General features: G+C 29.5%; 3 protein-coding genes across 3 annotated transcripts; all 3 read left to right on the top strand.

Annotated features, from left to right (window-relative positions):
• Positions 1-1,292: 1,292 nt before the first annotated feature.
• LOC141524951 (irregular chiasm C-roughest protein) lies at positions 1,293-5,837 on the top strand. The gene is made up of 6 exons (XM_074239145.1): positions 1,293-1,683; positions 2,509-2,638; positions 3,445-3,644; positions 3,986-4,306; positions 4,398-4,919; positions 5,002-5,837. The coding sequence occupies exons 1-6, from the start codon at positions 1,293-1,295 to the stop codon at positions 5,559-5,561; spliced, it is 2,124 nt and encodes a 707-aa protein (XP_074095246.1). The 3' UTR covers positions 5,562-5,837.
• Positions 5,838-8,971: 3,134 nt separating this feature from the next.
• LOC141524950 (odorant receptor coreceptor-like) lies at positions 8,972-10,420 on the top strand. The gene is made up of 3 exons (XM_074239144.1): positions 8,972-8,977; positions 9,378-9,744; positions 10,077-10,420. The coding sequence occupies exons 1-3, from the start codon at positions 8,972-8,974 to the stop codon at positions 10,418-10,420; spliced, it is 717 nt and encodes a 238-aa protein (XP_074095245.1).
• Positions 10,421-11,184: 764 nt separating this feature from the next.
• On the top strand, positions 11,185-12,809 carry LOC141525031 (odorant receptor 4-like). The gene is made up of 3 exons (XM_074239281.1): positions 11,185-11,346; positions 11,664-12,363; positions 12,466-12,809. The coding sequence occupies exons 1-3, from the start codon at positions 11,185-11,187 to the stop codon at positions 12,807-12,809; spliced, it is 1,206 nt and encodes a 401-aa protein (XP_074095382.1).
• The last annotated feature ends 919 nt before the right edge of the window (positions 12,810-13,728 follow it).

Below are 13,728 nucleotides of genomic sequence, written 5' to 3'. Positions count from 1 at the left end.
AAAATAATTGAATTTCGTTAGCATAATAAATCAAGAATTTTCTACTCAAGAATACTCTTCAATGATTATTATTCAAATTAACCTGAATTGTGGATGTAGAAAGTGAATCTTACTTCCAAACAACTGACCTGGATAAATATTGTTAATAAAAATTCCACAAATATAATTACCATCATATTCACAGCGTAATATTAATTAAATATAACTAAAAGAAAACAACTCGTATCTTGTCTTACTAAAATAAAATACAACAATTGCAATATGAATCCAAATAAATCGAATGATAAAAAATATATGTAATGATAATGATAGCTCTCATGATTATTAGAGTATGAGAGTAATGTAGGCAGAACAATGAAGAAAATTTAATCTGGAAGAAAAATAATATCTATATATATATATATATATATATATATATATATATATATATATATATATATATATATATATATATATATATATATTGCAAATTGTATCTACATACGTTAAAAACGTATGATGATTTTTCATTGTTGGACATGGCCTAATGCAATGTAATGCAATGAATTGCAAGGCGTGGTTCAACACGTTCACACGTGTATACACCCAACTAGTCATACAGCAAAATATAATACACTGATGAATAAATAAAATATATAAAGATGTATTAAATATGGTGTATGCTATGATGACTTTTTAGAGTTGTATTACATATATTTGTATATACATATGCGTATACAATAACAATAACAGCCTAGACGTGTTCGAAAAATAAGGACAGAAGCATATAGAGGAGACAGGGTTGGATACGCACGCATGGCTTCGCACACACCGTTTGGGGCTCTGTGTCTTCCGCTTACACCAGGACTCGCCAGTCTGTTGTTGTTGTCAAAGAGCTTAGGTTACTTTTATTATTAATCCGTTAATACGAATTTTTAATTTTAAAGAATACTCATTATTTATTTACTAACTAAACTCATCTTAAGTTTTCTTCTCAGTAGAAGAAGACGAGGGAAAAGTTCAAATTTACCGCTTTAATTTAAATCCGCGATGCGTCGAACTGAGGTGACTTGAAAATATTTATTTTAAAAATAAAATACTAAAAATGAACTTTAATTTTTTCTTTAAATGTCAAGTTTAATTGTTTGTTTATTATAATCAATAAATAATGGAAAACAGTTACATGTTGTTAATTTATTTTAAATTATTATTAAATATGGTTATCATTTTTCATAGTTAGAAAGTGTGTAATTGAATTGTATAAACCTGTTGGGAAGTTTTATATTAATAAATTTATTTTAAATAAAATAATAATGATCGTGAAAATAAGAGCGATAGTTGTCGCGTGTTTTATGTCGGGGGTGGTTTTTGTGGGTGTAAATAGTGAGCAGAGATTTATCGAGACTCCGCCGAGTTATCAAGAAGTTTCGAGCGGTGAAGATGTTAAGCTGGTTTGCAAGGTCCAGGATAAAAAGGGCCAGTGTATTTGGCAGAAAGATCGAAAACCCGTTGGCATGCACCCTGATAAATACGAGTGGGCTAACGGACGTGGTGGTGGCGGTGGTGGGGATGCTGATTGCACTCTTCTTATCAGACGTGCATCTCTCGATTTTGACGACGGATTATGGGAATGCCAGGTGACACCTGGGGATTTTACTCGGCAGGATGCATTAACGTCTTTGGCCTCACGCCTTCTTGTGAGGGGTACGTTTTTTTTGGGAAGAAATTTTACTTGTCTGATAAATCCTAGATTTTGCAATTACTCAATATTTTTTAAATAATTATAATTTATTTAATTAATGTCAAAATAGAAATATTGAAAAGTTGCGTGTGCATTTAATAAATCTCTGTGGGAATAATCTTTAATAATTTTATTTGTTTTTTTTTTTTTTTTTTTTTTTTTTTACATATTATAGAAATTATTATTTTGTCCAAGATTTTCTTGTTTATATTCATTGTTTGTATTCATTGAGAAGAAAATTAATTCTTGATTAGAAAGATCTGAAATAAGTGAATGGAAACAATGATACTTTTATTAAAAATACTGTGTTTAGATCATTTTTTAAGAGAATTCAGTTTTATGTTTTCAATTCGAGAATATATGATAATTATTGAAAAAATAAAAAACCTTGGACTATTTATACCTTCACTGAAGACTTTTGTTTTTGCTCAGTGCAATATAATACCATTGTTAAAAAATTAAATCATTAAAAAAATTCTTTAATATTTACAAGTGGGGTCAAACATTTTAATTTTCATTTTTTTGAACGAAATTTATATTTGATTTTATTGAGATATTTTTTTTTTTGGAAAATACGTAAACAAAATGAACAATTTAAAAGGAAAAAAAGTTAATTATCACAATTTCTTGTGCCAAGAAAATTTGGAGCTGGCTCAAGAAATTTTGACTTTATTTAATAATTTTTTTGTCTTCCTTAACATTTTTCTGAGCCAGAAAATTTCATCCTCGAGTCAAAAATATTTTTTTCGCGTTTTATGGACTAGATTAACCTTGATAAATTTTTCTAGTTAAGCCAAGAAAGCCGAGCTTAGAATACGGTGGCACAATCATGACTGGAGCGATTACATTGAGAGAAGGCCAGGAGGTCACTATTTCCTGTGTATCTCGTTATGGCAATCCACCAGCACTTATTAAATGGTAAAACACACACATATGTATCTACTTAGTAGGGTGTTGTAAGCAAACTGTTGAAAAAATTTTTTTAAAATGAATTTTTTACGGCTCGATTGCACTTCACCCCTAAGCTAAAATTATTTGCTCCTTGTATCACTGCAGGGCGTTGAATTATTTTAATAAGTTCCCACGAAGTAAATTTTGTAATCAATGAAAAAAATATAAATTTTTTTTCATTTACTTTAGGCTTCTATGATTTGTAAATGGGAATAAAATTAAAGACAATTACTCCATTAGTCATCTCATCTGTTTGATAATTAAATATTTTACATAAACATGATATAATAATTAAAGCTTGAGCGAATGATTTTTAATGAAAAAACATATTTTCCCTTGTTACTAAAATGCAAACATTAAATTAGCGACTGGAAGCCCTAATTTTTATGTTAAAATCCATGAGAATATTTTTTCAAAAGCTAATAAAATGTTGAAAAGTATCTTAGCTTTATTACATATTCATATGATATGTTCTACAATCTCTTCGTAAGTATAAATTAGTATACATTAATAGTAAAAATCTAAAAGTAGAATGACGAGTAAATGTAAGTTGTAAGATACAAGAAGCACGAGTCCGTAACAAGACGTCCTCGAAGCATAGTAGGAAGGGCTGTCGTCCAAAAGGATAGTCTTTTCCGTTTCATGGTCTGATGGAGCTAGCCGCTCCTTCAGTTCAGCTACGCTCAAGTCCTGTGACTTGGGTTAATGTGCTATTTTTTACTTAACTTTATTTTACTTTATAATTGAGATTTAATTTACCTTAATTGCTTCAGGTTTATCGGCGGAGATGAGGTAGAACCGTTGAGAGAGCAAACCAACGCCACGGAAGTCGACAGCCCTAAAACTTGGGCTGCGCATAGTTTGCTGAGGGTCAAAGGAGCTAGGGAGAATCATGGTCTACCTATCAGGTGTCTCAGTTTACACTCGTCCAGTCCGTTACCTGCTATTGCTGAGAGTCGACTTGATATTCACTGTAAATTTTTATGACTTATTTTTTTCTTTTTCAATGCAAGGTTCAAATTACTTAGACCTTCTAGAATATCATGGGCTCTTTAAAAATTTTTTTTATATTAAATTTTACCGGTGATAAATTTATCAAATGTTTTTGTCACTTTACGGAATAAAAAAAAAAATTATTTGATTATATTCAAGATTAAAAAATTTTTAAATTCTATTATAAGATTTTTAAATTCTTAAAATATAATTATCCAAAATTTTAAAAGGTATTTTGTAAAGTCTGTATGTTCTTGATTTTGTAAAATTTTTTTCAACTCAAATTATATATAAGATATAATAACTTTGATTAATTTCCAGACTCACCAGAAGTACATACCGAAACTAGTCCACGTTTATTGACATCAGCATTAGAAGACTCGGCAAGTTTCATGAGCATAAAATGTATAGCTGACGCAAATCCACCAGCAGCAATTCGATGGTACAAAGATTCAGTGCCACTAACACGCAGTAATTCTATTGACTCATTTGGCCAAAATTTAACCAACCGTAACGGGACAATGAGCGGGTCTGAAATACGTTTTGAACCTGTAAAACAAACAGACACGGGACTTTATACATGCAAGGGAATAAATGTAATTGGTGAAAGCTCACCAGCAAATTATCGATTGGACATTCAATGTAATTATCAATTAATTGTCATTATCATTACTGATATTTATTTTGACCTGTAACATAGCATAATTTATTAACTTGAGCATTTTTCCACTAGACGGCCCGCGAATGAGAATAAATGACCGAATGAATAAGACCAGAGGAGATGTAGAAGTAACCGCACTGTTAGCCTCCACTGTTGATCCGTTTGAATGTGACGATTTCGATGCTAATCCACCGGCACGATATCGGTGGGTCCATTTGAGAGGTGGTGTTCCGCAAACCATCGATAATTCTGTTCATGGAGAAACAGGCTCGCGGAGACTCAGTTTGAAAAACGTTATCTGGAGCAACGAAGGAGAATATCGATGCGTTGCCTTCAACATCATAAATAGTGTCCGCAGAGAAATGTCCAGTGATACACGATTCATTTTACATGTATCAGGACCGCCGGAAATTCAAACGCGTCGTTATAATCATAACAATGATGATGACAATGATCGTCTTAGTGATAACATGAGTATGGATGAATCAATCGCCTGGGTTGGTGACTCGTTTCATATTTTGAAATCAAAGTTTTGCTCGAGACCACCACCGAGATTGATTGCTTGGCAATGGGGCAGTTCACACATACGATCAGGTTTGCTTGATAATAATTTATTAAAAATAAAAACGATCTTCATTTAGAAATTATAATTATAATAAAAATAATAAATTTTCAGGTGAAAGCATTGAACCAAAATATGAAGCCTTGCCACTAGAACCAATAAAAGAAAGTAACGAAACAACAAACTGCTACTACGCAAAATTAGAAATACGTGATTTACAAAGAGAAGATTCGCGTGTTTACAACCTACTGATTGAAAGCGAAAAGGGACGCGATACGACAAGTTTGAAGCTTATAGTCCGAGATCCAATGGAAATAAAAATAATAGCTATCGCTGGTGGTATTGGGTTACTATTATTGTTTGTAATAATCGGATTAGTATTTTACGCGATATTGAAAGCGAGACACCGAAAATATCAGAAAAAGCGCGCGGAAGAAGAAGATGAAAATAGCATTGCCGCGGATGCGTTTTATACGACAACACCCTCGATAAATAGGCAGAAAACTACGGCCTCACCGGCTAGTAAAGTTTATGTAAGGAAAAGCCCTTCCGAAGGCGGACTTGCTGTTATGTATGATTACAATCAGATTGTTAAACATTCGAGGACGCTCAGTCCTGAAGCATTAAAAATAAGAAGAGCTCCCGCTGTTCTTCAGCCACCTACTATTGTTTAATTAGTCAAATAATTATTAGATATTAATTATATTAATAAATTAATTTTATATATTTACATTTCATACTCATCGAAGAATTATTTATTGTTCCGCATCAGTTGTTGTATTTATAGAATATATTATTAATTATAATCGCTCTTTATTAAAATATTAATTATTCTATTATCGTGTGAAATGTTAACAGTGATTATATAATTATTAATGCGTTATTATTATTTATAAATAATATTAATTGGAGCTTTGTAAGATCAACAAAAAAAAAAAAAAATACTTGTATTTATTTAAGACTATTGTTAATATTGTAATAAATAAAATGTATAGAATATTGATTAGAATTTATTTGGTTGTACACGATACGAACAGATATTCGCAAACATTGCGAGTGTTACGAAATAAGTGTGCATAGTAAATTACCGGTAAAAGCTGGCTAGATTTGATAACAATTATCTTATGAATTGGTAGCGTGAGGGTCACCAGATCTAAGTACACAAAAGGAATCATACATTTATATATATATATCCATGTTTATTTATGCTTATAGACAACTGTTGCGAGTAATAATAAAATATGCAAATAACTAATGCTTCAAAATCTATTCGGTACGCTTGGGATTGATTATCGACAGGGGTAATGACCATATGAATGGGTTAACGTCCGGATATTGAGGGGTTGCATTTAATGTGACAAAAATAAATTTTTTTAATATATTTAATATGACAATTTTCGAGTTAGATTTTGCTTTGAGTACTATTTTTAAAATGTAAATTTTAAAATTAATAATTAAAAATTTGTTACAAATTTTATCCAAAAATTAGCTCGAATTATTATTATTATTTTTTTTTTTTTTTAAATATAAAAAAAAAATTCTAATTGAACCATTATTAAAAAAGTTATGAGCGAAAAACGTAAAGAACGTAATCAAGACAAGGAAAATATCGATTACTTTTGATAAATAATTTCTAATGTCAGTGCACTTATAAAATAACAAATACCCCACCAAATTTCCTCACCACACCATTGAAGTTTATTCAACCAATGATAAATCCTTCTGTAACCCTAAAATAAATTTTCTCTCAACAGAAGAAACGGCGCATTCGCCAAATTAAAAATTCTGGCATATACATTTATGCATATTGTCTTTATACGCATTTATATCGGGCTAAATAAATAAATACCTTTCGATAAAACATTGATTGCCTGATACGGGCCATATTTATGATAATTTTTATAATTTATTATACTCGATTATAAATAAAATATAACATGATATCTCGTGAAATTATGTAATCGAGCGAGGTCGCCGAAGGCGACCGAAGCTCGATTATAATTATATTGATGATTTCGTTCGAAGAGATCACTAGGTAGTACCGTCTTTGTACGCATATTCACATCACAAAGTTCAACTGTAAAAACAAATATAAAGCGTTTCCCAGGTAACCGACTTATTTATCCTCATTACAGTTTAGCTAAAGCTTTATTTGAAGAGATCACTGGGAGGGTGAAAGATGGGTGGGAGTGATCTCTTCGAACGAAATCATCAATATAATTATAATCGAGCGAGGTCGCCTTCGGCGACCTCGCTCGATTACATAATTATATTTCAAATTTCGTTCTCGAGATCACTAGGTAGATGTTCAGAGCTGTAGCATGTAAGTAAAATATTAAATAAGGAACAGTAAAGTTCAATTAAAAGAAAATAAAATTTTTTTTTTTTTTTATTAGTAATAATGAACAATTAAATTAATCATAACAAATTGAAATTGTGAAAAGGTATATTTTTTTTTTTTTTTTTTTTTTTTTAAATGAAGTAAAACAAATAGTTAGATAATAAGTAATCTTAAGACAATATTGATGACGCAAACGTGGTCTTATTGTTAATTATAGGTCTGTTATAAAATTTTTCAAAGACTTTTGATTTATTAGACCATCCTGCAAGACTTTTAATAATATTTATATCAACTCCTTTGATTAAGGTAGTTGAAGTAGACGCATGTCTAAGGCTGTGAGAAGTATAGTTTTCACCAACTTCACATTCAGTTAAAAAGGATCTTATCCATTTACTGATTGTATCTTTTGATGCTTTTTTATAAGGTTTTTTAATTGTTAGAAAAAGAAAGTCATTGTTATTTACAATAGTAGATGTGACAGTTAGGTAATGTTGTAATGTCGAAGCTACGCATAAGTTAATATTACTAAATTTTGGGATAATCAGAAGGGGCTGAAATGCACCCTGTCGAGAGGATTTAATCCTATCAAGGATTTCAATTTCATAGCCATCATTTCTTTTATGAATATTAGATCTTTTAATTAAAGAAATCGTTTGGACCCGATGTGCAGAAACTATTGCAAGTAAAACAACTAATTTTTTTGTTAATTGGTGTAAATTAAAATTATTAAGTGGGTTTAGATTTTTTAATTTTTCGAGAACAGGATCTAAACTATAAATCCTATCATACTTGGGTCTAGTAGGTTGAATATTATAAGCACCTTTCAATAGTCTCGATATTAAAAAATTTTTTCCTAAATCTTTATCATATATTAATGATAAAGCAGAGCGGATAGTATTTAAAGAACTATACTTAGAACTCCATTATTAAATTTTGATGTTAAATATTCTACAACCTTTTCTTCATTTGGGTTAAAAATGTCAATATTTTCAGATATACAGTAAGATGTCCAATCTCTTATTGGTTTGGAGTATTGTTTAAGTGTTGTAGCAGAAATAGATTTCATCAAAATGTTAACAGAGTCATTACTTAAACCTTTTTTTAGAAATGCCTGTTGGATAGTCGAGCTGCCATCAGGGATAGTTTCGAGGCTAAAGGATGTTGAATTGTTCTACAAGGAGAAAGAAGAAGATTAGCATCTGGTTGGAAAATAATTGGTTTTGATTCTAGTAAAGATAACCATAAAGGGTACCATGGCTGACCACTCCAATTTGGAACTACTAAAATCCCACAAGCCTTATCTGTTTGGATTTTTTAAAAAATTTTTAGAATTAGAGAGAAGGGAGGAAATGCAAAGAAATTTAAGTTACTCCAATTGATAGTAAACGCATCAATACATACTGCTAATGGATCACGATGCCAAGAACAGTATTTTTTACATTTTTTGTTAATATTTGAAGCGAAAAGATCTATATTTGGTCTACCGAGTTGTCGAGTAATTTTTTTAAATGCATAGGGAGATAATTCCCACTCGGTATCTATATTTTCAATTCGAGAAGCTCTATCTGCATCGATATTATCCTGAGAAGGAATATAAGAAGCAAATATCCAGATATTTCTTAATTCACACCAAGACCAAATATCAAAAGCTAGATCGTTCAAATATTTATACTTAGTTCCTCCCATTTTATTAATGTAAGCGATGGTGATAGAGTTATCAATTCTCAAAAGAATCTCACAATCATGTTGGTCAGAGGCAAATGTTTTTAGACTGTTAAATGAGGCTAAAAGTTCTAAATAATTAATATGATAGGATTTTTCTCTCGAGTTCCAATGTCCATAAGCTAATTTGTCCATGACAAGAAGCTCCCCAGCCTGTTGATGATGCATCCGAGTAAATAGTTATTTTAAAGTTGGAATTTCTAATAGGGCATTTTGATATAAATATATTATTAGACCACCAATCGAATTCTTTAATTAAATGAGAAGAAATAGGCATATTTTGATCATAATCATTGTTAGAATTATTAAGAGCTAAGTAACGCTGTTGTTCGAATGCTTTTGAATGAACCCAACCATATAGTTAACAGCTGGACAAGCTGCCGTAATATTACCAACAAATTGAGAAAACTCTCTAATTGTACAAAAGGAGAGATTTCATTGTCTGCTTCCATTGAGCGCTAAATGTTGGGATTTTTCTGACACAAATATTGTCATTTACGCTTTTCAATTTACATGCCGTATTTTTGAATTTATTATTTACAATATCACCAGTTGTGGAATAGACATGTACTTTTTTATTTTGGCAATGCATATCTGCGGGCAGTTTGAAATAACAAATTTAGATTTTCAAAATTTCATGACTGTCAGTAACGGGAAATTCGAAAAAACAAAATTTTATAAAATTATAGTACGACAAAAACATTTAATTGATTTGATGCACATGTTGCATAAATCATTCACCTATATAATGCCTACAGTAGTTTTGATAAGTGGAATACATTTAAATATAATAAGTATGATTCAATATATTTTTTATCATGTACAAATTTGAACTATACTAAGAAAAAATTATGTTCCCTATAATTATCAAAAATTTATGTTTTTGTATCCAGAAATATTTTTTTAAAGAAATATTTTATTTTCTCAGTGTAATTAATTTAAATCTGTGTAAATGTTTTTTCTAAAATCTCTCTCATCCTTCATGATTAAATTGGATCATTTATCTAAAAATTAAAAAATTAAAATTTAATACATTACTAAATATTTTCACAAATTTGTATATGATTATTAAATTATCTGCAGTATAACTGTATAATAATAACAATAATAACAATGTTTGTTACAGTCATCATGATATTTATAGCGCTAAAAAATCACGATATTAGTTCGGTAATTCGAGATGCTGCTGGGACAATTTTGTATTTTTTTTCTCAAATATTTATTTACTGCTATGCTGGGGAAAAATTGAAATCGGCTATGCAAGAGTCGTGTTTTTCAGTGTATAGCTGTTGTTGGTATAACTTTCCGATGAAACATTGTAAGGATATAAAATATATTATGCTAAGAACTAGTCAAGAATTCCATTTAACAGCAGGGAAATTTTATCGTATGAACTTGGAAAATTTTACAAGTGTTGTTAAAACACTAATATCTTTTTTTTCTGTGATGAGATTGATAATTTTTGAATAAATATAGAGTGTTAAATGATAATGAGTACTCCGAATATGTATTTGTTGAAATTTATTTTTATTAAGAGAGTATACTGTTAGTTGAATTTTAAAATTTTTTACTAAATCTGCACTATTTAAATTTAGCAATAGTTAATAGTTTTTTAGAAGAACGGTCAAGTGTCATTTAAAAATTTAATTCAGTTTGTTTATTCAAAAATAATTAAAATATTAAAAAATTCTTTGGCTATTCTAAAGTTTAAAAATCAACCAACCTTCAGGTTTTCTTGATCGATCACCACTCTCAATAATTTTTCTTCTATTGTACTGAATATTTTCACTTGTTAACGTAAACTATAACATTAAAAAAAAAATCATTAAATTAAAATTTGACTCAGTTTAATCAATTAAAATCAAGTAGATCTGATATTTAATATCTAGTATGTACAAATAAAATCACTAACAACTCGCAATTTTTTGATACGACCTATAATATAAATATGAACTGCTTGTCGACGAAAAATAAGTTCAACCAATGCGCATTTGCTAAATATAAAATTAATGTATATACATAAATTAATATTGTTTCCAAGAATATTTTGTATAGAAATAAATAAGCAAATATTTTCTAATTAAATATTGATAATCCGAAATATGAACCATCATTACTACTGCATGAGTTACGCCGATCCGACTATGAATAATATATAATGTCATCAATAAATTAATATTTTCTGTTGTCTGCATGATGCAACCGCTTAAATAATATTCAGTTAAATTTTGACAATGAAGAGCAAAGTGACAGAAAGTGAAACAATAAAATGGACAGAAGAATCAATAAAAGCTATTAAATTATACAGATATATAATAAAAATAATATGTTCGTGGCCTTTGGAACCGAGGAACATCTTTTGGAAAATCCGGATTTTTTTATTATATGTCTACTTGGTAATTTTGATTTTAAATGGGTATGATTTTATTGTTAGATCACTGATTACAATTTATGTTAATTTATATTATTATCGAGTTCTGGTAGAGAATTTTGATTAGCTTATTAATGAGAATTAAATTGCATTACAGATGCCATAAAAGCTTAATAATGTTCAAAAATTTTAATACTGACAGAAAAAAAAATTTTTTTTTTTAAATTTTTGTCAATATTGTACTTTTAGATCATTATTCCATTGATTCCCTGAAAAACAAATTTTTTATAGATCCTTATAGTATCTCTAAAGTAATAATTAATTGAATTTTTTTCATTTCAGATAACTTCAGGGATTTTTCTGATCCAAGAACTACTCGACCATTGTGGAACAAGTTATGAAATAGCTTCATTATTTGGAATGATATTTGGAATAGTGTCAGCTATAATTAAGATATCTCTGTTGAATTTAAACCATAAAAATATATTATTTATTGTTAAAAATGTTATTAATGATTGGCATACAATCAAAGACAATGAGTCTAGAAAGATTATGCGACAATATTCATCATTGAATAATATCTTATTTTATGGAATCTTGACGCCGTTGATGTTGTACACAACAAAGTTTATCATAGAAAGTATTCCTTATACTGTTTTGACAGATGATAACACAACCGTTTACATACGTACTACGCCCATGAGTTCAGATTGTTGGAATTTAGCAGATATACCGATTGTTATTTATTTAATTCGTTTTGCCTGTCGTACTTTCGAATTTGTAATTTATAATATTGTCAGTTGTGGTATTGATTTATATTTTCTTGTTTTGGCGTCACATATTTCCGGCCAAGTGAAGATTAGCAACATGAAAATTGAAAATTTCTTAGTCGACAATAATAAAGTTTTTGAACGTAATAATTTTTATAAAATTATTTATCGTCAACGGTATGTGTTAATATTGATGGATAAATTACGCGAATCTTTTAATTACATAACATTGACAGTACTGATTATAAGTGGAATTCATTTGAACATAATGAGTAAGTCTTTTAAATACTACTTTTTTAATCGAAAATATGGTTCACATAAATCCAAAGAAAAAAAATAATATAAATAACATTTAATTATATTAATTGTTTCAGTAATAATGATTTTTGTAGCACTTAAGAACAATAACATGAGAATGGTTTTTGAAGATGCCATCGGTACAATTTTGTATTTTTCAGCCCAAATATTTATATACTGTTATGCTGGTGATGAATTATCATCAAGGCTTCAAGACTCACGTATAGAAGTTTATAGTTGTTGTTGGTACAGTTTTCCAATTAGTACGCGTAAGGACATTATATATATTATGCAAAGATTGAATAAGGAGTATCATTTAACAGCAGGAAAATTTTATCATATGAATTTACCTCATTTTACGGATATTGTTAAAACTATGGTGTCTTTTTTTTCTGTAATGAGACTTATTATTTTTGAGTAAATGTTATTAAAGATTGAAGTTGTGAGTCTGCTTCAATGAATGGATGTCAGCTTGCTACCAAATGGTTATTGGGAAATCCCAGTTCCGTTATTCAAAGCTTCTACAGTCAATAAAGTACCAGCAGCAGTAAAATTATTATCAGCTGTAGATAATCCCGAAAGCTCTCCTATAACTGAAACTTATTAATATCTACGGCCGCAATCAAGTTGAAACCAACTTTACGGCAAGAGTTGGCAAAGCGGTTTCAGTCAAGTTGCCTATAATTTAATAAGTTACTTTGTAATTTGACGTCAAGACTTGCAGTTCAAGTGTTTTAGTCAAGTTGTAGTAAAGTTAAAAGGAAATTTAAATACAAGTTTGGTTGTTAACTTTTTCTTGAATTTTCTTACCACTGTTGTTGTGTAAGTCAGTAAATAATTACCGCAAACTTGATCTGAAGTTAACCGTAACTACTGGAAGTCAATTACTTTCTGAGAAAACGTTGGCTATCAGGGTCTTTAAGGATCAAAGATCAACCCTGATTTGAATTAAAAATAAATTTAATTAAAAAATGAAATTTCTGAAGTGTAAAAAGAAATATTATTAAAGAGTAACAGTAGTTGAATGGAAAATACAATCCAATAGGCGCCTGTTTCTTTTGTGAAACATAATCTCATAGACGAGAGTTGTAATACTTACTAATTGACAGTGAGAACGTAATATTGCACCAAGTACGAGTGAACACTCGGTAGTATACATAATGATTATAGTATTAGTATGAAAGCAAGATCAGCTTGAACAATAGTATAGCAGAAGTAGTACCAGTAGATACTATTAGTATTAGTAATACGATTCGACTTACATATTCTCTCTCTTGTCTATTATTAATCAAATAATTTTGAATGTAAAATTACTGGCACTAATGGAATAAGATTACATT

This window comes from Cotesia typhae, unplaced genomic scaffold (assembly GCF_013202065.1).
Source record: "Cotesia typhae breed Kobodo isofemale line unplaced genomic scaffold, CoteBio_Ctyphae contig_23, whole genome shotgun sequence".
In the NCBI taxonomy this organism is placed as follows: domain Eukaryota; kingdom Metazoa; phylum Arthropoda; class Insecta; order Hymenoptera; family Braconidae; genus Cotesia; species Cotesia typhae.
The sequence above is the reverse complement of the archived record's forward strand: the minus strand, read 5'-3'. Positions and strand labels throughout refer to the sequence as shown.

Excerpts from the sequence above, each read along its gene's own strand:
- LOC141524951 (XM_074239145.1), top strand. The coding sequence starts at position 1,293 with ATGATCGTGAAAATAAGAGCGATAGTTGTCGCGTGTTTTATGTCGGGG. Across the intron at positions 1,684-2,508 it reads CTCACGCCTTCTTGTGAGGG|TTAAGCCAAGAAAGCCGAGC; the intron begins GTACGTTTTTTT and ends AAATTTTTCTAG. Across the intron at positions 3,645-3,985 it reads GAGTCGACTTGATATTCACT|ACTCACCAGAAGTACATACC; the intron begins GTAAATTTTTAT and ends ATTAATTTCCAG.
- LOC141524950 (XM_074239144.1), top strand. Across the intron at positions 9,745-10,076 it reads AATACATTTAAATATAATAA|TCATCATGATATTTATAGCG; the intron begins GTATGATTCAAT and ends TGTTTGTTACAG.
- LOC141525031 (XM_074239281.1), top strand. The coding sequence starts at position 11,185 with ATGAAGAGCAAAGTGACAGAAAGTGAAACAATAAAATGGACAGAAGAA. Across the intron at positions 11,347-11,663 it reads TTTTATTATATGTCTACTTG|ATAACTTCAGGGATTTTTCT; the intron begins GTAATTTTGATT and ends TTTTCATTTCAG. Across the intron at positions 12,364-12,465 it reads AATTCATTTGAACATAATGA|TAATAATGATTTTTGTAGCA; the intron begins GTAAGTCTTTTA and ends TAATTGTTTCAG.